The following is a 25,000-nucleotide window of genomic DNA, read 5'->3' on the forward strand; positions in this document are numbered from 1 at the left end:
TGCACTGGACTGTTTATTTCTCCTCGTTGAAAGCTTGTGAACTCTTCTGTTTGTTCTTGGCCTTCTGAAATTCATGGTCAGGTTGCTTGGTGTGGGTCTATTTTCCTGCATTGTGCTGGGTCTAGACAGGCTTTTTCAATCAGGCAACATGTCTTTCAGTTCTGGAAAATTTATGTGAATTAATTCTTTGCCTTTCCTCTCTCCTTTTTTTAAAATCAAGTTTTATTGAAATATAGTTGCTTTACAGTGTTATGTTTCTGCTGTACAACATCCTCTATATTTTTATTTTTTTTCCTTTTTCCTCTTTCTGTAATTCTATTATTGTTTGGCTGTTAGAGCATCTGAACTAGTTCTGTAATTCTTTTTTTTTTAATTGGCCAGATATTCTTTTAATGAGAATTATAAAAGACCAAAAACATTTTTTTGCAAATTGCCTTTTTTTAAACCAATGATTTGCTTTTAATTACATATACTGTGTGAGACGATGCCTTCTTTTGCAAAACCAATAAATACAAGAACAAATTTTAAACATATGTGATTTGTCCAAGATATGTGGGGGGAGGGGGAGCCTGATATTTTTTCCTCAGTAAAAAAAAAATCAGTACTCTCTAGCTTGATAAAGAATAAGTTTGAAGGTATGACTCAACTGGAGAAGAGAGGGAGGCCATTTTATAGCTGCTTTAAATAGCTCCTGATGGTTCTTCCAATATTACCTTTGCTTTCTGAAACCCATATCTTCACAAAATAGTTGAATTTAAAATATTTCTAATAAACTGATTAATGGGGGAAAATGTGTATCAAACACATGTATAAATTTTACCATCAACAGTTATGCATATCAATAAGACACTAACTTTAAAAGGTACAAAAAAAAGTGAGAAAAACCCTAAATTACAGGAAAGAAAGTCAAATTTACTTAATGAAAAACTAGAATTAATAAAACTTAGCAAATACACACACAAAAAAATATACACACAGCAGCAGGACTATTTATTGACTCACATAGGGGAAAAGCAGTGGTCTAAGACCACTCAACATGGCTTTTCAGTTAAAGGGAAAAAAAATCCAAACATGCACACACACACACACGCACGCACGCACGCACGCATGCACACAAAAAACAAGAACCCAGTATTTTTCTACAATATACTCAATCTACAACAAACACAAATTCAGAATTATTTTACAGTGCTTCCTTTCTTAATATAAAAGATGCCCATCTTGGGTGTGTGTATATATATGTGTGTGTATATATATATATTTCAGTGGCTTACTGTTGACTTATTTTTAAATATATTAGTGTTATTACATTTATGACATTAAATATATTGCATGTTATTACATTTATTTAATGGCCTTTCCTTTTATTTACCATCATGTGTCTAGCTTCCACCTACCAAAAATTTCTGATTGGTAGGCAGACAGGTGCCTTATTCTCTGAAATCGAATGTGATGGTTTTAAACACTGGCCAGAAAATGTTTGATTGCCATTTCAACACATGGAAATAGTTACATTGATGCCTAAATTGCCATTTTCTGCAAAAAACTGTGCAACTCTGGTATCAAAGACTAGGCAGTCGCTATTCGTAATGGCTGTTGCAATTCCCTCGTGAGTAGATCGAGGCGTGGCTTCCCAAGTCAGCCGCCGCCTAGGACCGTTTAGCTCAAGTCGATAAGCAAAGTCTTCAGCCTGTTTGCGTGTTCCTATCAGCTGTACAATCGCAAAGAATTGATGGTGACCAACATATTTTTCCTGTTTCTCCAAGACTAATATGAAGTGAAAACCAAAACAGGACTGCATCATCACCCAGTCAACAGCACCAGGAAGATTAATGCCTGTTGCAAGGAAAACTATGTCCTCTCCCTGCAGGGTTGTGATGGATTCATGCTGATGCATCAGATGCGGTATTACAGCATCCCGAGAGCCTTGCCATTTACAGGAAGCACCAGGGCACGGACAGGAGTAAGGCCTAAACTCACAGAACTCTTCGTGGTCTGCTTTTTCTGTGTGTGTCAAAGTTATTTCACATCCAGAAGATGCATATTTACAAGGGAAAAGGACTGAATCGGCCACTTTCTCCATAGCCAAGTTGCGAATGGATCTCAATGGGTCGCGGCAAGTTGGACAACGGGAGATCTTTGGGCGACAGTTGCTCCAAACAAGATGGCCACTGTGACACTGAAGAATGGGTGGTAACACATAGTCAAAGCAGATCGGACACTGAAAGAGACTCGCCCATTCACTGTTGCACGAAGTTGTGCCAGTCTGGGAGGTTCCAGTAGGTAACGCTGTTGCTGTCTGACGACTCATTTCTGTGGACGGAGAGCGCTCCTCGGCCCGGTCCTGGTTCAAACACGCTGGGTCGTCGCCAACCGCCGCCACCGCCTCTTCCTCAGGCCAACACTGACGGGACACTCTCGGTCGCTGATGCCGCTGGAGAGTGCGGCCCACAGCGGCCGCCCTGTCGCCCCCCAGGCCTCTGTCGCCCCCCAGGCCTCTGTCGCCCTTTCCCACACGCCTTCCCGCTAAACACCACACAGTGGTGCGGCCGCCATGGAGGCGCGGCCGCCATGAGGAGGTGCTCCGGCGTCCTGGGCGTGCTGTCATTCTCGTTTTGTTTCCTGTATCTGTTACTTTGCTTGCCTTTCTCAGAGATTATCTCAACTTTATTTCCCAATCCTGTTATGGGGACTTGTTTGGGGCATTGTTATTTGAATGTTTCATGTATATATACAGTATTCTGTTCTTATCTCATAGATGCAATATATTTTCTTATTGCTCTAGGGATATTAATTATGGAGACTTAAAACAGACACACAGAAAACAGCTATTTGGAGAAAATAGGCTGTACAGGAAGGAAAAAAATTTTCAAAACTGCTGTTCTGGTTCGAGTTCCCTGAATATTTGGTAGTCCTTGGCTGTCTGCTCTTAAATGTGAGGATCTAAAAGAATGACTTGAACTCTGTCTGAGCTCACCACTAGGGCTTATGGGCTTGGAGCTTTACTGAAGGGTTATCTGGATGGGACCTTTCTTATTCCCTACCCCCAACCCCCACCCCCCAGCCTAAGTCAGTGTCTTTAGGTTTTTCTTGTGGAGCTGGTGAGAGGCCTCAGGGAAGAGTCTCCTAACTTATTGCCTGGGTGGAAGTTTTGTGGGGATAAGAGCTGGGTCTCTGCATTCAGCACTTAGGGTGCATATGGTCAAAGAATCCCTCGGTTTCAGGTCGAGTTCTCACTCTTAGCTGGTTGTCCAGCAACTCTGTTTTAACCCTTTTCAGGAACCAAAACTTCAGTCTCTTTTGCAGGGATGGTAGAGAAGCAAGTGGGGCTTTCCAGGTGGTGCTAGTGGTAAAGAACCTGCCTGCCAATGCAGGAGACCTAAGAGACAGGGGTTTGATCCCTGGGTTGCGAAGATCCCCTGGAGGAGAGCATGGTAATCCACCCCAGTATTCTTGCCTGGAGAATACCATGGAGAGAGGAGCCTGGAAGGCTACAGTCCATGGGGTCACAAAGAGTTAACCATGACTGAAGTTACTCCACACAGAGGAGTAATTGACCAGCCTCATGAAGTAGAGGAGAGAATCTAGGGATCCAAATGTTTTTCAACAGCTTTCTCCCAACTCTCCTTATTAAGCCTGGCTACCTCTTTCGTGGAGTATGTGGTATAATAGAGTTTGGATTTCAGCTTTCCCATGTCATTTTGGGATCCGGCTTTCTAGGATCTGCTATGTCAATTTCTACTTGTCTGTATGTTTTTTCTATACAATATATTTCAATAACTCTATTGCTCTTGTCTATGCTGTTTTTTTGTTGTTGTTGTTGTTGTTTGTTTGTTTTTTTACTTCTTGATCCTTGTTGGTTATGATAAACAAAGATTTCTTAACTGTATTTTTAGTGTGATTTTGATGGGGACCAAAATTAGTTGGGACCAAAATTCATTGGAAGGACTGATGCTGAAACTCCAACACTTTGGCCAGTTGATGCGAAGAACTGACTCATTGGAAAAGACCCTGATGCTGGGAAAGATTGAAGGCCGGAGGAGAAGGGGACGACAGATGAGATGGTTGGATGGCTTCACCGACTCGATGGACATGAGTTTGAGCAAGTTCCGGGAGTTGATGATGGACAGGGAAGCCTGACATGCTGCAGTCTATGGGGTCGCAACGAGTTGGACATGACTGAGAGACTGAACTGAAAATTAGTTGGAATTTTTTTTGAATCTTCCTTAAACCAGATGTGTGTGCTCCTTTTTCATAAGCTTGTTTGTTTTTCTAGGTGGAAAGAAATGAGCATTTTTTCAACTTTACTGAAGTTTAATTGACTTAACTTAGCATTTAGATTAAGGTAGATGTGCCTTAACTTTGGAACATGGTTGCAGAATTGTGAATTTTGGCATAAATCTGATAACAGATTTAGGTAATGTCTTGATATATGATTAGCAGCTTGGTCTGCCCTAAAGTTACTTAGTAAGACTATGACTAGAATAAAGAAAGTAGCTTATCATTGCTTACAATACATTTTAACAACAGTTTCCTCTCATATTCTTTAAGCTCTTAGTGTCTTGCTGCCGAATTATTTTTTCATATTGTCATAATTTATTTATTCTTATCCATATTGGAAATTTGTAAAATGTTTGAAAGTACTGTATAGTTTTGGAACCTCTCACTTCTGGGGAGATTCTTGTGACTTTGAAAGAAAAAACAGTAGATGTTTCTTGTGACCTCATCACAAAGAGAACTGGTTTTTAGAGGAAAAAAATCAGTCTCAAATTCGTAATAATTTAGAGCTAGAAGAGAACTTAAACGTGATTTCTGTTTACTCCCGACCTTAGGGTTGAGCAAAATGAGGTGTGGAAGAGTTAAAAGTGTTGCTGAATGTAATCTAAAAACAAAGAACAGAACAACAACAACACAAAAACTGAATCACTATGCTGTACACCTAAATCTAACCCAATATTGTAAATCGATTATACTTCAATTAAAAAAACACAAAACATTATGGAAACTGTGTTGATCGGTAACTCAATCAAGGCTCCCCTGGTTGGTGGTGTCCTAGTGATCATTTATGACAAAAGAAAACTACATTCATCAGCAGAAGGAGTTCTCTTTCTCTTTTTAGTTTTCCTAAGAACCGTGTTAAATTTATGTTCTCTGTATTGTTGGTCGTTACTTGAATCCTAGTTCAGCCATGTAATTACACGAGGTGCAGTTTCATGTAAGTCCTTTGACATCCCTGTGCTTCATTTTTCTCATCAGTGGCAGGGGGGCAGGAAAAAAACGGGGGCAGGACATGATGATAATACCTACTTCATAGGATGGTTATGAGAATTAAGTGAGTTAAATTATACAAAATGCTTATTGAACAGGGTCTGGACATACCGTTTTCTATGAATGCCATTATTCCTGCTGGGAGGAGATTTAGAGGCTGCCTTTTCCATCAACATGTGGGTACTTGCCTTTTGAAGGCAACTATGAAGGCTGTTGGGGTTCTTCACATTTTAAAAATTTGATAAGATGGGATTGTTTGAGGAGGAAATACTGGTTATCGTAATTTGGGATTTAGACTTTTCAGCTCTTTTGGAAAGGATGGCTTACTCTTGTCCAATAGCATGGAAGGAGATTGCTCCTCTTTTGTGTGTTTCCGTTGAAAAGCTGATGGTTAAACATGTTTTGGGGATACACATTTTATCTGAAAGTAGGCAACTGCCTGTGTGTACAAGGCCAGTAGGGTCCAAGGTGAGAATCACCTAAGTCCCCCTTGAAGCCTTGCGAAGAAGAACTAGGAATAGAAATGATAGGAATGTGCTACGTGGCTAGGGGTAGGTGGGCTGCGGAAACATCCCAGGCAGAGATAATTGTAGAGGCTGTGAGGACATCAGTACTTAGGATGTACTTCTGGTAATCCTAGTATTTCTGGGTATAAAATTGGGCTAGTGTAACTGCCTGTTAACACAGAACACTAATGTCCGTGAACTGCCTTCTCAGCTGGATTGAAAGCTGTTTGAGGGCATGGCTATTTGACAATAGCTATTGGATAAGTAAACATTTATTTTGTTAGTATACAGTACTGATAATGATAATGCAATATTATCTCTATGTGAGGGTGAAGTGAATGGAGAAAATTAGATGACGTCATTCTAGTTAGAAAGTCTGAAAAATAGGTTGAGAATTTATACTGTTTATAAATTTATATATTTATAAGTTTATATATCTCAAATGGTAAAGAGTCTGCCTGCAATACAGGAGACCCAGGTTCAATCCCTGAATCTGGATGGTCCCCTGGAGAAATAAATAGCAACCCACTCCAGCATTCTTGCCTGGGAAATCCCATGGACAGAGGAATCTGGCGGGCTACAACTTAGTGATTAAACAACAAAAAAGCAACAGGAGAATAGCCAAGACAAATTATTCAGCTATGTTTTCTTTATAGAGTATCTCTTTCACATCATTGTAAAATTTTACCTCTCTACTCTCAATTCTAAATATGGATCTGATTAACTCCCTCCCCAAACTGCAGGACCTTTATTTTCCTACCTACTTCTTGGAATTTTCGTCAGGATTTTACTTTTGATGTCATTGAGCAATAGTCTAGCATTTTTTTTTTCTGGGGAGGGCATGAACAAGTTGGTATTTGCAATGGACTCTGTATAGAAACATGTTTTAATGTTATGTTGGAAGAGAATTGTCTCTAACGAATGCACATCGTTGGCCCGTGCCTGGTCTTTTAGAGCTCTTTTTTGTCTTATACAGTATCTTACACCATTTGCAGAAAGAAGTGTTCTGGGATGTGGTCACTAAGGCAACATCAGAATTTACTCTTTGGCCTGCGATCTCTCCCAGAAGCTTTCTGTGCTGTATGGAAGTTGCTATAGCTGGGCTCCTTGTTTTTTGTGTGTGTCTAGTTCTTCCAGCTCAAGGTGGAGATCGCCTCACACCTTACTGACACTACCCAGGGTTGACAGCAGAGGGCAGGCCTGCTCCTTTCCCTGACCTGGGACCTGCACTCTTCTTCCTAACTGGGTCTGCTGCCTCTGACATTCAGCAGTTTTCTGACTTGTCAGATCACAGTTTCTGGCATCAGTTATGTAATATAATTCAAACCAGTGGAGAAGGGACAGAGAAATCATTTCCTTGTTTTCTCTATACATCTTGGATTCTTTCTGGGAAGATTCTTTTAGCCCACGTTGGTGGCCCTCTCTGAACTTTTTCTGCCCTATTTCTCCCAGGATGACCCATAAGAGGTATTAGGGATTTGACTCTCTGCTCGTGTAATGTGAGAAGATTGTGGTCCTCAGGTGTAAGATTCAGCTCTCTATTCATGTAATGAGAAGGTGTGGTTCTCAGGTGTTAGGTGATGATTCTTAATAGGTCATCAAGGAAGCTTTTCAAGTTTGATTCCTGCACTGAGAGCCACATCCATATGAATAGATTTGTTGTTGTTATTCTTGGAAAGATGTGATATTATTTCTCCTTTGTAGAGCAGGTGCTAAGTTGGCAAATAGTATTGGGCTGTGAGTTCAGGAGTCCTGGATTCTGTGTCTGATGCTGTTGGTTTTTCTGCACATCATCCTGCTTGCCTTTGTTCATATATTTGAAGAAACAGTATTCTTCTAGGGGACTTACTGGTGACTCTTCATAGTATCTCATTGAGGAAAACAACATGTCCTCTTTCAAAGTTTTAGCCTTTGTATTTGTGAGCAGAAACAATTCACCCCATGTCAGAAAAACAACAAATTTCCCAAACCGATTGTTAAAAAATTTAGTTGCGATGTTTATCCCTTTATTTGAGTGAAAGTTGAACAGTGAGTGGAAGGTGTCTCCGTTATTGTCATTGTCATGCTGTGCTCAGTCATGGCCGACTCTTTGTGACCTCATGGACTGTAGCTCGCCAGGCTCCTCTGTCCATGGGATTTCCCAGGCAAGAACATTGGAGCTGGTTGCCCATTTTGTACACCAGGGGATCTTCTTGACCCAGGGATCGAACCCACGACTCTTCTGTCTCCTGCAGTGGCAGGTGGGTTCCTTACCACTAGTGCTACCTGGCAAGCCCTAGTGTGCTATGTAGTCCACAGGGTTGCAAAGAGTCAGACATGACAACAAAGAGTCAGCAGCAGTAGCACACACACGGGCACCTGGGAAGGCCAGTGGTTTGTGAGATTCACTCCACCTGTGTGGACCAGTCACCTTCAGCATCCAGTGGTATCAATGTCCTCTCCATGGATGGCTGGGACCATACTTTCTTAAACTTTCCCATTAAGTTAATACTCCTTGCACTTGAATTTCAGTCTGTGTTTTTCTTGAAACTATATCCAGAATTGGTATCAGTGCTGTAACTATAGTTAGGGAATGGGAGTCTCAGAATGAGTAAATGACCTGACTGGGATTTCCCTGTTAATCAGTCCAATGCTCCTGTCAATTTATAGAATAATGAAATTTGAGATCCTTGGGGACCAGCTAGTCCAGCATGCTTATTTTACAGGTGAGGAAATCGGAGGCTGAAAATGGCTAATAAGATGGTTGCAACTACCTCACATCTATTAGGAAGGCTGCTGTTAAAAAAAGAAAACAGAAAATGATTGTTGGTGAGAATGTGTGAAAAACGGAAACCCTTTTAGAGGGACAGTAAAATGGTGCTGCTGCTATGAAAAATGGTATGACAGTTCCCCCCAAAACTAAAAATAGAAGTACCGTATGATCTCACAATTCTGGGTATACAGTTGTCCCTCGGTGTCTACAGGATCACTTCCAAAATCCTTAGATGCTTGAATCTCTCTGTATCTATAGTGCATATCTGTGGAGTCAACCAGCTGCAGATGGTGTAAAAAATCTGCATATAAATGGACAAGCACAGTTCAAACCCATGTTGTTCAAGAGTCAACTGTATACCCCAAAGAATTGAAAGCAGGGTCTAGAAAAGATATCTGTACACCCATGTTTATAGCAACGCTTTTCACAGTATGTGAAAATATTCCACAAGATGTGGAAGTGACCCAAGTGTCCATCGACGGATGAACGGATACATGAAATGTGGTATATACATATGTGTGCTTATTCGCTCAGTCGTGTCCGACTCTGTGCGACCCCATGGACTGTAGCCCACCAGGTTCCTCTGTCCGTGGGGATTCTCTGGGCAAGAATACGGGGTGGGTTGCCATGCCCTCCTCTGATATATACATATGGTGGAATCTTATTTACCGTTTAAAAGGAAAACAAGTCTCACATATGCTAAAACATGGCTGATCCTTGAGGACATTATGCTAAGTGAAATAATAGTCGCAAAAAAACAAATAGGTACCACTTATATGAGGCATCTAGAATCATGAAATTCACAGAGACACAAAGTAGAATGGTTGTCACTAGGGGCTGGGAGGAGGGAGGATGGGGAGTTGTTTAATAAGTAGAGTTTCAGTTTGGAAAGATGAAGAGTTCTGGAGATGCATTGCACAACAGCGCGAATGTACTTAACATTATCACTCCCCCTCAAAGATCTTATGGCCACAAGGATAGTTGGTGCTTCCTTGCCTCTCAACTATTCTGTGCTTGTCCTCATATGCCATTAATGACATTCTTCCCACAAAATCAATCATGCGCCAGAAGCTAACACATCCTTTCCTAACTGGGTTGTCACCACCCAGAAAGATCATTGTCATTGTTGACATGTGGTTGCTGTTTGATGCTCCATTGTTGAAGTGTGGTTGCTGTTTGACGCTCCATCCTCCTCTCTTCAAACTGTTCTTTCCCACTCTGCGCTCCAGGCAGGATGAATTACAGCTGGTTGTAAAAATTCACCACATGCTCTTGGCACGTGCTATTCGCTTTGGTACTCTCCTCTCCATTACCTCTCTATGGTAACTTCTACTTTTAGGATCCAGCTGAGGCATCATGTCTTCTGGAAAGTACCTTTGACCACAGAGTCTGAATCTGGGGCTTCTCTGTTCAGGCTCGTCCTGGCCACATGGAGTTGTCATGCTTCTGTCCCGTGGTCTGTATCTCCCACTGGACTGTGCCTTACTTATTTGATGTTCCCGGTGTCTAGTACTCTGCTTGCATGGGGTAGTTGCTCAAAAACCTTTGCTGAAAAAATAACAGTGTCTTGGAAGATGCTGTTGTAAGAGAGGCATATTAAAAAATGTACATCATCAATCACTGATCTGCAGCTCTCTGGCTTCTTTTTTTAAAGAATATCTCTCATTTTTTTAAACTGTGGTAAAATGTAACCTAAACTGCGCCATCTTTTAAAAAATAATTTTATGTATTTATTTTTCACTGCGCTGGGTCTTTGTCGCTGTGCAGGCTTTTCTCTGGTTGTGGCAAGCAGGAGCAACTCTCTAGTTGCAGTGCACAGGCTTCTCATTGCGGTGGCTTCTGTGGCAGAGCACGTGCTCCAGGGCTTCAGGAGTTGTGGCTCCGGGCCCTAGAGCTCAGGCTCAGTAGCTTAGTTGCACTGTGGCATGTGGGATCTTCCCAGGCCAGGGATTGAATCCATGTTTCCTGCGTTGGCAGGTGGATTCTTTACCACTGAGTCACCAGGGAAGCCCCTAGACTTTTCCATTTTAAGTATGTGGTTCATTAGTATTCCGTAGAGCCATAGTTGCTGTGCAGCCATCACCACCATCCGTCTCCAGAACTCTTCATCTTGCAGAACTGAAGCTCTGCACCCATTAAGCAAAACTCCCCAGTCCTCTCCTCAGTCCCTGGCAACCTCCACTGAGTATGGGTCCTTTTACGATGGGCTTATTTCATTTAGCAGAATGTCCTCAAGGTTCATCCGTGTAGTAGCAGCATGTGTCAGAATTGCCTTCACTGTTAATGCTGAAAAATATTCCACTGTGTGTAGGTAACACATTTTGTTTATTCATTCATTGATCTACATTTGGATTGCTTCCATCCCTTGGCTATTGTGAATAAGGCTGACATGAACATGGGGCAGCTCTGACTTTTTAAGCATGACAAGCCTGTCCTTGTGTTGTTCACACAGCATCACATAAACACAGCTTTCATACTCTGAATTCTTCCTACCTCCATCCTGAGTCATTTTTCTCCATCCATCTGCTTTCTTCCCTGTTTCAGTCTCCCCAGTTTAGGTCTTGTAACTTGTTTTCCTCACTTAGAACTGCTTCTGTTATGACAAACCCACAGCCAGTGTAATACTCAAGGGTGAAAAGCTTGAAAGCCTTCCCACTAAAATCTGGTACAAGACAAGGATGTTCACTCTTACCACATCTCTTCACCATAGTATTGGGAGTCCTAGGCACAGCAATCAGACAAGAAGAAGAAACAAAAAGTATCCAAATTGGACGGGAAGAGGTAAAACTGTCACTCTATGCAAATGAAACCATAGAACTGCTTCTGTGGTTTCCCTCTGCATCTGTGATTCACACTCACCCTCTTGTCTGTTTTTTCAGATCAGTCATGCTACAGGCCCAGTTGTGGAAGACCTGTTTCTCTACCTCGTGGAGTTTGGGATCTTTTGACAGAATGTTTTCCCTTCCCTCATCTATTGTCTCCTCCGCACCAGCATTTTCTCTTCTGCTTTGCCAGCTATTCCCACTGGAGAAAGGAAGCTCCACTGGCAGCAGCCTTCCCATGCCCTGTTCAGCGTGAAGCAACCCCTTCCTTCCCCTTGACCCCTGCTGCTTCCTTTCCCCAATCTCCCATGATTGCAAGGCTTCGGAGACATCAAAAGTGATCTCCTGAGCTAGAGATGACCTATTGCAAAATACAGCCCCCACTCTCAACAGCCCTTGTTAGGGAATCTGGTGGGAGAGGGGTTTGTTTCACATCTTTTCTGCCTGGTATCCTGCTTCTCCAAGGTCACGTGCTGTCTGTCCCTGTAGCACCGTCTTTTCTCTTCACTCTATGCCTGTTCCTCCTCTTTTAGTCCCCAAAGTACCGCTGGCAGGAGGCTGGCTGTGAGTAATGTCCTTGACTGAAGGTTTTAGGATGACATGGAGGAAAGCTGCAGCATGGAAGGATACAAGAGGTGGTTGACTGGTGAACTGAATCTTGGACATCCTTGCTTTTAAATGTTCTTGGGCCATTTTCCTCTGGGAATTTCTCCCTGGTAGTCTTTTCCTTTAGGCTCTAGTAATCTGGTGGCTCAGATGGTAAAGAATGTGCCTGCAATGCAGGAGACTCAGGTTCGATCCCAGAGTCTGGAAGATCCTCTGGAGAAGGAAATGGCAACCCATTCCCATATTCTTGCCTGGAGAATCCCATGGACAGAGGAACCTGACGGGCTGTAGTCCATGGGGTTGAACAGAGTCTGGACATACCTGAGGGACTAACACTTTCACAATAATCTATTTTAGGCTTCCCAGGTGGTGCTAGTGGTAAGCAGGAGATGTAAGAGATTCAGGTTTGATCCCTGGGTTGGGAAGATCCCCTGGAGAAGGGAATGGTGACCCACTCCAGTATTCTGGCTTGGAGAATCCCATGGACAGAGGGGCCTGGTGGGCTATAGTCCATCTGGGTCGCAAAGAGTCCAACAGGACTAAAGTGACAGCCCAAGCACAATCTATTTTAGGGCTCAACTGCCCTTGCGGTCAGAAAGCCAGAGGATCAGGAGTTAGACGGTAAACCCGCACCACCACCACCGCTGCTACTGCTGCTAAGTCGCTTCAGTCGTGTCCGACTCTGTGCGACCCCACAGACGGCAGCCCACCAGGCTCCCCCGTCCGTGGGATTCTCCAGGCAAGAACACTGGAGTGGGTTGCCATTTCCTTCTCCAAAGCATGAAAGTGAAAAGTGAAAGTGAAGTCGCTCAGTCAAATCTGACTCTTAGTGACCCCATGGACTGCAGCCTACCAGGCTCCTCCTTCCATGGGATTTTCCAGGCAACTGGAGTGGGGTGCCATCGCCTTCTCCGAAACCTGCGCCACTGGGCTTGCCTAAATTTTTCCTCACAGGAGAGTCAGCTGTAGTTAACTTTGCTGCCTGTGCTACCCTTCTACGTACCCTTCCCAGCTCATCTAGAATGAGCTCAGGTGGGATGGTGGAGGCATTCTAAACACTTCTGTTTGGCTAAAGTTCATTTTGAATCAAGTCATACAGTAAATTTTGTTTTGATTTTTAAAACTTTTTTATTGAATGAAAGATTCTTTAAATTCTATGGTGCTTTACAGTTTTTAAAATGTTCACACACATGATTTCATATAATCTCATAATAACTCTTTTTTCTCTTTTCCTCTCCCCTTTTATATTGCCCTTCCTCCTTCCCAGTGGTAACCACTGGTTTGTTCTCTGTATTTGTGAGCCTGCTTCTTTTTTATTTTATTCACCAGTTCATTGTGTTTTTAAAGTTCCACATATAAGTGATGGGTTTCCCTGGTGGCTCAGATGGTAAGAAAATGCTGAAGAGCAGGCTTTGATCCCTGGGCTGGGGAGATCCCTGGGAGAAGGGAATGACAACCCACTCCAGTATTCTTGCCTGGAGAATTCCATGAACAGAGGAGCCTGGTGGGCTATACAGTCCACGAGGTTGCAAAGAGTCTGACATGACTGAGTGACTAACACTAACTAACTGCAGGTGATATCATACAGTATTTCACAGAGCACAGTGCCCTTTAGGTTCATGCATGTTGCTCCAAGACATTATTACATTCTTTCTTAATGGCCAAGTATCATTCCATTGTGTGTGTGTGTGTGTGTGTATACACACATGCACACATCCTTTTTACCCATTCATCTTAGGTACCAAGTGTACCTAAGTGATGTACACTTAGGTTGCTTCCATTGGGGTGCATGTATCTTTTTGAATTAGTGTTTTTTGTTTTTCTTCAGATATATACCCAGAAGTTGCTGGGTCATTCGAATCCTCCCTAGCAGCTGCACCAATTTACATTTCCACCAACAGTGTATGAGGGTTCCCTTTTCTTTACGTCTTCGCTGGCATTTGTTCTTTGTGTTCTTTTTGATGACAGCCATTCTGACCGGTTGTACACCAAATTTTGTAATGGAAGTGTTGGACATCCAGCAAGGAGGCATCTGAAGCATTGAGTCACTGCATCAAAGCCTCAACATCAGCAAGTGGTTAATGAGCTTTTTCTGTTGTGTGTGATATTGTGCAAGAGTTTCAAACACATTTTTAAGAGTCTGGGCAATTTAGTCTGAATCATCTCCAATGTTACCCTGACTCTGGGACACAGTGATTGTGACAGCTGGTCCCTGCACAAGAGGAAGCACAACAATGGCACAGAAATTATTCAAGAACAATTATACCCAAAGTCCTCATCATCGAATGTTTTCTCTCTATGGAGAGGATCTTTGGTTTGTCGCTTTCTCAGCTCTTGAGCCTGTTTCCTGTTTCACATTTGACAGATTATTTTCAGAGACAAATCGTATCTGCAGTTTCTTGGGGGAACTTCAAGGGGGCCCAGATTTTTCCTGGATGAGTTATAAGGGTGGTTGATGCAGAAATGATTGTCTTGTGAGGTTTCCACCAAGCCCCATGTCGCCAGGGGCTCTTAGAGGAAACAGCTGGTCTTCAGTAATCCTTCCCTAAGAGCTTCACCCATTTTCTCTGGCATCATGGAATCTTTTTATTTAATTGGCAGTGCTATGTGGACCTTGTTGATGCTGCTTCTCTGTTATCGCTACCAGTACCTTGTTTGTTTTAGTAGGTAAATAATACATGGGGAGTTTAAGGAGATGGTGGATGTTTCATTCACTTGGTAACATAAATGAGGCTGTGAACAAGTCTCCTTTCAAAACTTCCAGAGTGTTTTTGGTCCTGCTTAGATCAGAACTATCTGGTTATATTTTATTGGCTTGGTGTAGCTTTTCAGGGAGGTGGACCTGGGTTCAACTCCCAGCTCCACCACTTATTAGTCATATGACCTTGGGAAACTTACTTAACCACTTCATTTGTTCCTTCTTCTTTCCTTTCTTCCTTCAGGAATAAAAAAATTTAAAAAGTACAAGGAAAAAATACAATAAATTCCTATATTCCTACCACTCAGAATTAACTATTTATAGTTGAATCTATTTTCTTTTAGTCATTTCCCTGTCATGCTTAGTAAAAAATTATTACCCTGATGATATATGTGTACACTCTCCCTTTACTCCCCACTTCTTGGGGAATAATGCTTACCTTGTGGGGTTAAAATAAGATAAGAGACCTAAAGCACCTAGCCAGTGCCTGAGCCATAGCAGACAGCTGGTGCACGGTAGCTGTTATTTATTTTTCTCCTTCCATCCTTACTGCTCTCTTTGTGTATCTCCATTAGAAACTGTAGTCCTCGAAAACTGACAACCTTCTAAAAATGATTTTTTTCTTCCACAAACTCTTTCCCCTTCTAGGGTGTATTTGTAGCCCCCAACTCAAGGAATTGATATCAATACATGTGGGAATGGATAGAATGCACCAAACAACTTATTTATATTGCAAATAATCAAAATACATTGAAAGGCCAGGACTTGCTAGTGAATGATGGATTACATTTGGGAAACCCTTTAAAACAAAATGATTGAACCAAATTTTAGATAACTGCATGCGTTATTTTAAAAGCTGTGATATTGCAGGAATAGAAAGATTGAGATGAAAATTGCTTATTTAAACTCTGCTTAGGAAGATTGGTTTCTTCCTTGTAGTGATCTTGCAAAGCAAGAGGCTGTTGAGTAATTAATACTAGGGCTTTATTAATTTATGAGAGCAGAGAAGGATTAGCTTGTTTGCACTGAAGTGAATTCTTTCCAAGTAACATGTTGAAAAAATTAAATGATGAGAAGTGCAAACAGTTTGTCAATTTAAATGAATATTCCTTTTTATGGGCTTCCTAGACTTGTTTTAGGAGAAGGCAATGGCACCCCACTCCAGTACTCTTGCCTGGAGAATCCCATGGATGGAGGAGCCTGGTGGGATGCAGTCCATGGGGTTGTTAAGAGTCGGACACGATTGAGCGACTTTGCTTTCACTTTTCACTTTCACTCATTGGAGAAGGAAATGGCAACCCACTCCAGTGTTGTGTTCTTGCCTGGAGAATCCCAGGGACGGGGGAGCCTGGTGGGCTGCCATCTATGGGGTTGCACAGAGTCAGACATGACTGAAGCAACTTAGCAGCAGCAGCAGCAGCAGCAGACTGGTTTTGAGGCTTCCCTTGTGGCTTAGCTGGTCAAGAATCCGCCTGCAATTTGGGAGACCTGGGTTCAATCCCTGGGTTGGGAAGATCCTCTGGAGAAGGGAAAGGCTACTCACTCCAGTATTCTGGCTTGGAGAATTCCATGGACTGTATAGTCCATGGGGTCGCAAAGAGTTGGACACAACTGAGCGATTTTCACTTTCACTTAGACTGGTTTTGCAATAAAATCTCTAGGCCCAAAAGCAAGGTAACATAATTAAAGAGCAAAGACACTCAAGTGACCAGGTGGCATCGTTTGTAACCTACAACAATGTTGATGTAAAAACTTTCAAGATGTCTTTCCTTAAATTCTAAGTGCCTTTAATACTGTGTACTAATGATAACAATAAATCATTTATAAAGAACTTACTCTGAGCCAGACAGTACCATAAGTGCTTTCCTTGTATTATTTGATCCTTAGAATAACTGTTTTGAAATACATTGTTTCCCATTTAATGGGTGAAGAGATGAGATAATTAACCTACCCAAGTTTATGTAGTTCCTGAATGTTGGAGCCAGGTTTCAATCCAGGTAGCTGGTTCTAGAGTCTGATTTTAGCTGGTGTACTATCCTGGAGGTTCCCCAGTAGCTCAGGTGGTAAAGAATCCACCTGCAATGTGGGAGATCTTGGTTTGATCCCTGGGTTGGGAAGATCCCTTGGAAGAGGGCACGGCAATCCACTCCAGTGTTCTTGCCTGGAGAATCCCGTGGACAGAGGACTGCCAATAGCTAGAATTTAGGAGTGTTTTACCTGATGAAAGTGAAAGGCACTCAGTTGTGTCTGACTCTTTGAGACCCCATGGACTGTGGCCCACCAGGCTCCTCTGTCCATGGAATTCTCCAGGCAAGAATACTGGAGTGGGTAGCTATTCCCTTCTCCAGGGGATCTTCCTGACCCAGGGATCAAACACAGGTCTTCTGTATTACAGGAGAACTTTTTACTGTCTGAGCCACCAGGGAAGAGTAGAGCACATATGTGATATTTGAGCATCACATATATTTTGGAAACTTGTCAGGGAGACTAAGAATAGTGATTATGGATTTTTTTTGGATACATGGCATAAATGTCAGTCAAAAATAACTTCATAAACACATCTGCTTATTTCTCTGGTAGTTGAATAAAAAGTCCTCCACCCCTGCTTTTTTTTTTTTTTAAGGAGTGAGAATGTCTGGCTCTCTTCTTGACATGAGTTTATGATGTTGTTTATTGTTCGTGTTCTTGTACTGAGTGTCAGGTGTGTATGAGCCCCATGCTGCTTGCAGGCAGGGGAGGCGAGAGATCCAACAATGAAGAAGTCTTAGATCCTGTGTTCAATGCAATTTATGTTCTACTGAGAAGCGTGTAAATAATTCAAGGGTGTGGGTCAATGAGGTGTGGCGGTGGGAGAAGTGTGGCGTCTGAAATATAGGCAGTTACCATTTAAAAATGTTCAGTCAGCAGGATCCCAACCTGATATTCTTTGTGTCATAAATGCAATTAAAAAAATTTACTGAGTTCTTACAGTATTTTAGGCCTCATGCTAGAAAATTATTTTGAACTTTCCTAAAATGGACTGTGGTACTTATTTTCAAGCATTAGGAAGATTTAAAGTTTAGAGAAGCCAGAGGTAACTTTATTTAGACATAATCTATTCCCTCCTTGGGAGCTGGTGTATGTGATTGATGCTGGCATTAGGCCAGAGTGACGTACCGCCCTGTGACACTCTGTGGCAGGCTGGGACAAAAGACAGTGGCAATTAAAGTGTCAGTGCTGCTATATTACGTACATGAGTATACTAGGCCACACCTGTATTGCTTCTAGAACAGAAGAGCACTTGGGAAGTATATTTAGTAAAAGTGTCTGCTTCCTTAGGAGTTTTTCTCTGTTACCAAAACTTTACATTGACTTGCAAAACTGGAACACATAGATGACTATTTTTAAGACTATACTGGTGAATTCCTGTGTCTGTGGAGGTAAAGATAAAAGTGAGTATCAGTCACCAGACTTGCTACCCTTTAGAATGCTGAGGCCTATATTGACTGACATACAATAAAATTCCTCTTACCCCCAAGTCTCTGTCACCCGCATAATTCAGGAGACATGTGTTTTCCTTTTAATGTAGTTCCTAATGTGATTTTCAGTTCCTTTCTAATGCCTGTCCCGGCCTCTCAGACAATGAGAATAAAAATATAAAGACAATGTAAGATTTTTTGTAAATACATAAAAATTCAGTTTGTTCAGGCTCCTCTTTTTAAGTCAAGAAAATATAATGATACATTTAAAAAATATCCTTAATGAGGATTGAAGCCTCATTAAGCCTCTTTTTTGCTTAAGTATCAGTTTATCTGAAACTATAATAATCCAAGCTGTATTCTCTAAGCATTATAGTTGGTCAGTATTTATACTGGATGGAGGAATTCTTAGAAAGTAATAGACTCTGAATATCCATTCAGTTGGCCTCAGAGAATCGTAGTGTTGGAAGCTGTCTTACTGATGATAATAGTTGAACCTCATCTCATTTTAAGTGTCCTTTCACAGCACTCCTGACTGCTGGGCTTGCAGTCTTTGCCTGAGAACTCCAAAGAAAGGGCATTATGATCTCCTGAGGCTACGATTTACTACAGTTAGAGTGTCCTTAAATTCTGATGTGTGCCTCTCTGTAACACCATTTAGCGGTTCTGATTTTGCACTTTGAAGTGAACATGAATATATAGTCAATATTCCTTCCCCTGAGTGAGAGCATGAGGGTAGGAATGCTAAAAGGGAGCATCTGGTGAGGACCTCAGTGGGGTGTTCTAGCCAGCCAGACTTTCCCTGTAGGTCAGGTCCTGGGCCTGTTGTGCAGACTTCTGGGTAGACTGTGAACAGGGCTATTTTATTTAACCTTTATTTTGTACAGTTGTCAACAAACAACTGAGGAGAACACCCCAGTGCAAAGGTATTGAGAGACTGCTTTGCATCACTACAGTGTTAGAGTCTTGACTTTCATTATGCGACCCCATTCTCACAATTACTCGAGGGTAAGTATCATTAATTCCAAAGAGGAGAAACTGAAACCCAGAAATTAAGTAACTTGCCCAAGGACATAGAGCTAGTAAGTATGGGCATTGGCATTCTAATCTTGGTCTCTTTCCTGCATCATCAAGATCTTCCTTTTATTTTATTTTTTATTAAATTTATTTACTTTAAATTGAAGGATAATTGCTTTACAGAATTGTGTTGGTTTCTGCCAAACATCAACATGAGCCAGCCATAGGTATACATATGTCCCCCCTGCCCTAGGACCTTTCTGACGCATCATGTTGCCTCCTGGAGGCCTTACCAGGTGCAGCTTTCATGGGTTTCCTCATCAGTTCACATGTTTTGTATCTTCTCTTCTGAATGAATCCAGCTGGGAAGTCTAAGTTTCCCAGGCCAGCTAAGTCAACATTCATGTTAATTCAGCTCTCTCTCCTCTTTTTGATACCTCTATAGCATTACCAGGAGAAGGCAATGGCACCCCACTCCAGTACTCTTGCCTGGAAAATCCCATGGACGGAGGAGCCTGGTAGGCTGCAGTCCATGGGATCTTGAAGAGTCGGACACAACTGAGCAACTTCACTTTCACTTTTCACTTTCATGCATTGGAGAAGGAAGTGGCAACCCACTCCAATGTTTTTGCCTGGAGAATCCCAGGGACGGGGGAGCCTGGTGGGCTGCCATCTATGGGGTCGCACAGAGTTGGACACAATTGAAGTGACTTAGCAGCATAGCTTTACCATCAAAGTTAAGCATGTTGTTTTTAAAGCATATTATTTCCTTTTTTCTCTCTGCTGCTGCTGCTGCTAAGTCGCTTCAGTCGTGTCCAATACACATCAATAGGTATGGGAAACCTCTCCTTTCATATTCCTCAACTGGATCAAAAAGCATCTCAGAATAGTTTGGTTTAAAGGTTGGGAAATCTTAACTAGTCCACTTGTGACCAGGTTGAACCACGATTTCATCTTCTAAAGTGATTGGTCTGAGTTCTACTCTTGATGTGCAAATAGAAGGCTGAATATCACAGTTATGAGAAGAACAGAGATGAGCTTTGTCCTTTTAGCCTGCTTTCAGGTGAAATTTAATAGTTCAATAAAATGAAGCCCTGGGAAAACACTGGAATGTCTGATAGGAGTAGAGATAATGGTATCCCTCCAAGTACTTGCATAGTAATTAATTTTTAATTGAATTTTAGGGGATGTATAATATTATATAAATTACAGATGTACAACATGCTGCTACGTCACTTCAGTCGTGTCCGACTCTGTGCGACCCCATAGACGGCAGCCCACCAGGCTCCCCTGTCCCTGGGATTCTCCAGGCAAGAACACTGGAGTGGGTTGCCATTTCCTTCTCCAAGGCATGGAAGTGAAAAGTGAAAGTGAAGTCGCTCAGTCGTGTCTGACTCTTCGTGACCCCATGGACTGCAGCCTACCAGGCTCCTCCATCCTTGGGATTTTCTAGGCAAGAGTACTGGAGTGGGGTGCCATTGCCTTCTCCGATGTACAACATAGTGGTTCACAATTTTTAAAGGTTATATTCCACTTATATTTGTTATATTTGCTATAATCATGCTCCCTGACTTTGCACTATACTATAAAGCTAGAGCAACCAAAACAGTGTGGTGCTGGGAAAACTGGGCATGTAGAAAAGTGAAATTAGAACATCATATACATTGTCTAACATCATATACAAAAATAAAATGGATTGAAGACCTAAATGTAAGACTGGATACCATAAAACTCCTAGGGGAAAACATAGGCAGAACACTCTTCAACAAAAATCATAGCAATATATATATTTTTTGCAAAGTATTTGAAATTAACCTTTCACACTGTCCTGTTACTACCTGCTTTGTCTGTCCCTCAGTAAATTTAAGCTTCTTGAAGATAGAGAATATACTGAATTCAGACTTTTATTTCCCAGAGGCCACAGCACAATGCCTTTCCACAGCAATTGAGAAATAACTTTTCACTAATGAATGAATGAATAACAGAAATTAAAGATGTCTTATGTGGTCAACATAAACCTTCCTTAAGTGGTGTTGAATCAATTTCTGTTATTATTTTTAAAAATTATTTATTTATTTTTGGCTGCACTAGATCTTCACTGCTGTGCTTGGGCTTTCTCTAGGTGTGAGTGGGGGCTACTCTCTGTTGCAGTGCATGGGCTTCTCATTGCAGTGGCCTCTCTTGTGGAGCAGGGACTCTAGGCACGTGGGTTTCAGTAGCTGCAGCACATGGACTCAGTATTTGTGGCCCACAGGCCCAGCTGCTCCAGACATTCAGGATCCTCCTGGACCAGGGATCGAACCTGTGTCCCCTGCCTTAGCAGGTGGACTCCCAACCACTGGACCACTGAGGAAGTCCCTCAATTTCCATTCTTTTGAGGCAAGAAAATACTTTCTAGAAAATAGAAAATTTTGGGTTAGCTATGCATCTGAAGTTATGTGGACCTGGCTGCAGGGTTTTATACGTATTTCCAGGATGGTACTCTGAAATAGGGCTTCACTCTAGCTAGGAATTAAATTTTTATATTAGATGAGTTTTGAATTTGAAACCTTCTGGTTTGTAAATAAAACTGGTTAGCCTTAAAATACTTCATCCAAGATATTCGCGCATGCTTGGGGTAAATGTTAGGTGTGCTTTTGTCTTGGAAAATATCTGATTAAAAGCATGATTCTGAGAAAGCAGAAGCAGGGACCATTGGGACGTAGAAGATGGTGCTGAGTGTGATTTGGTGTTGAAATTTCAAAGCTTCTCTGTTCCACGTGCAACAGAATTCTATCTCTGAGATAAACAAAATAGAAAAGCTACACCTAATTGTCTTCAAGGATGCCTGTATTTAAGTAGAGACATAGGTTTTATGACTAAGAGAAACCGTTCAAAAAGAAAACAAAGTGGTCCAGTATATTATGCGATGTGTCAGATAATTGTAAGGTTCTTCCTTTCCTCTCTGTCTCTCTCATGAGGGAAAATGTTTATGACGATGTCTCCATGAGCTCACAGTTGTGTGGGCTCCTTCCTGGGTAATGAGTTGAAGGAGCTATTTATTAAGGCCCTACTTTTAGTTCGGTCTGAGGAAAGAACTTACGGGACTGGTCACAGTTTACGGTCCCTTTAGGAGATATGACTTTTCCTATTTAGGAGTTGCTCACGGACCTGCAGAAGTTGTGGGGAGAGCAGAGAGAGGAGACTTTATGCCACCAGGCTGTGTGTGTGTGCGCGTGCTCAGTTGTGTCCGACTCTTTGCAACCCCATGAACTGTAGCTTGCCATGCTCCTCTGTCCATGGGATTTCCCAGGTAAAAATACTGGAGGGGGTTGCCATTTCCTACTCCTGGGCATCTTCCCAACCTAGGAATTGAACCTGTGTCTCCTGCATTGGTAGGTGGATTCTTCACGACTGTGCCACCTGGGAAGCCCGTGCCACCAGACCACCACCCTTTTCATTAGCACAAATGCAAAGACATACCAGATTTCCCAGGTGGCTCAGTGATAAAGAATCTGCCTGCAACACAGGAAATGCTGGTTGGATCCCTGGGTCGGGAAGATCCTCTGGAAAAGCAAATGGCAACCCACTCCAGTATTCTTAACCTAGGAAATCTCATAGACAGAGATGCCTGGCGGGCTACAGTCCATGGGGTCACAAAAGGGTCAGACACAACTTAGCAACTAAACAACAACAACAGAAGACATAATATCTCCTGCCTGAGGAAGGACAGCGCTGGGCCTGGTGTCTGGAACATCTCTTCTAACTCTCAAACACTTGTGAGCTTGAGCGCAGCTGCCAGAGAGAAATGAAGCCAGGAGGATGAATTCAAGCCACCTCCCCAGAGTGGGTCAACTCCCTTTGCTTTCTCTCTCTTTGCTTCAGGTTTTCAGAGCTTTTTCTCTTGGTAATTGTCACTACTTGCTCTGTTCAGTCCCCAAAGATAAACACATAGGCCCTTTTTCTTTTAAGATTTACCTGTTAAAAATAGCAGCATTAGGAAATCACAGAAACCCCGGACCTGATTCCCTTCTGGAAGCCCCGGGGGACTTGGCTTTTATTTCTTAAAAATGTTGGACTTGCTTTTCCTGCTAACTTGTCTCCTTTCTCCATTAAAGGAGTCATCTGCTGTCAAGAAAGCTTCACTGCCAGCATGTAGGCCTGGAGATGCACAACTAGCTGAGTGATCCCTACTTTCTTGTTTTGGCCTGGAGCTTGCATCTCTGGGGATATACTATGGGTGTTGGACTCTGAGACGTTCAGAGTATTTCCTCAAGTGCTCATTTTCTTTGGCAAGCCAGTAACAGATTCTCATCCGATGTGACGTTTTTGGTTTTCTTAAATTCAGCTTTAATCATAACTGCTCTGGACTATGCCAAAGGCTGATTTGCCCAAACGTGAATTCACAGATATTATTTGATTAGGAAAAATCACTCAGTTAGTGAAGGGTGATGGTAAGTTGGCTTTGGGTGGAAATCTCACCAGCTGAGATCCTCCAGCTGAGTTCATGCTGGCATTGTTTCCTCTACGAGTTGACTTCAGATGACATCTTTATCTTTTGCTTTTGGAAAACAATATTCCAGACACGAATAAGAAACTATGAGTCATATAATAAATATAATGCTAGGCTTGTGCTGTGACTGTTTTTAGAGCATTGTATTTTAGTGCTTAATTATCTGTTTACTACAAAAGTTGGCAGTCTTGGCCTTCCTCTCCCATGTAAACAAAATAATATTATTTAATTCCTTCATTATGTATTGCTTTAATAGTAGAAACTCTTAAATTTTTTTGTGTGTGTGTCAACTTCTGTGTAGTTTAGAATGAGAAATTTTCAAGAAAGTTTTTTTTTTTTAAGAGTCAGCTTTTCCTTGTAATAAATCTAAGTGCAATACGATTTTGATCTTGAAGGTAAAGAAGCCCCTGTCACTAACAGTAAGAGAAAATGCTGTAACTGAAGAATTTCAGAGAAAAACCTTTTTGTCAGCCATGACATATCTGGCAGTCTGAGGTCTATACTCGAGCTTCAGCAGCCTAGAGATATAATTTCTTCAATTCACTGAGAGTTGAGTGAATTCAGGAATATTGACTGCGGTTAACTGGTCAGTGTATTCTGTCCTCAGTGTCAAAGCCTCTACATAAGCCAAATGCAATCAAAAGTTTGCTTGGTGAATGTGGAGTCTGAGCCAAACGGTGTGGGATGGTCTGAGTGGTGGATGTCAGCCAGGCCTAGACGTCGTCTCTAGCCTGGAGGCAGTGTTGTAGAGCAGCGTCCATTTCTCCTCCTCTTGGCTGGTGAGGCTGTCTTTCCTGCTGGCCCAGTGCTAAAACCTGAGCATGAGTAGCCTTTCGTGTTGAGAACATAAACCCTCTGTGGTTTGAGCAGATGAGACTTCTGGAAAACCAGACCATGTGTCCACTTCCCAGCTGGATTTTCTTTCTCCTTCCAGTTTTCTTCCTTTAACTATGGGTGTTCAATACCATCTTCACCCAGGGGTTTGTGTTGCCCTCTAAAAAATTGGCTAACGTCAAACATCAGATGGGCTTCCCTGGTGGCTCAGTGGTAAAGAATTTGCCTGCAGTGCAGGAGGCACAGGTTCAGTCCCTGGGTTTGGAAGATCCTCTGGAGAAGGAAATGGCAACCCACTCCAAAATGCTTGCCTGGAGAATCCCGTGGACAGAGGAGCCTGGCGGGCCACAGTCCATGGGGTTGCAAAGAGTCAGACATGACTGAGGGACTGAGCACGAATAGTTGATTTACAATATTGTGCTAGTTTCTGGTGTATAACAAAGTAATTCATTTATACATATATATACTTTTCATATTGTTTTCCATTACGGTTTATTATAGAATATTGAATATAGTTCCCCATGCTATACAGATGTACCTTGTTGTT

At 42.2% G+C, this 25,000-nt stretch overlaps 2 protein-coding genes across 5 annotated transcripts in view; one reads left to right on the forward strand and one right to left on the reverse strand.

Annotated features, from left to right (window-relative positions):
- TBC1D30 (TBC1 domain family member 30) overlaps positions 1-25,000 on the forward strand; it is a 102,421-nt gene that overhangs the window by 22,766 nt on the left and 54,655 nt on the right. The window lies entirely within an intron of this gene.
- Positions 1,297-3,387, reverse strand: LOC113892932 (E3 ubiquitin-protein ligase SIAH1-like). The gene has a single exon (XM_027542448.1). The coding sequence runs from the start codon at positions 2,606-2,608 to the stop codon at positions 1,493-1,495; it is 1,116 nt and encodes a 371-aa protein (XP_027398249.1). The 5' UTR covers positions 2,609-3,387; the 3' UTR covers positions 1,297-1,492.

This window comes from Bos indicus x Bos taurus, chromosome 5 (genome assembly GCF_003369695.1).
Source record: "Bos indicus x Bos taurus breed Angus x Brahman F1 hybrid chromosome 5, Bos_hybrid_MaternalHap_v2.0, whole genome shotgun sequence".
Classification (NCBI taxonomy): Eukaryota; Metazoa; Chordata; class Mammalia; order Artiodactyla; family Bovidae; genus Bos; species Bos indicus x Bos taurus.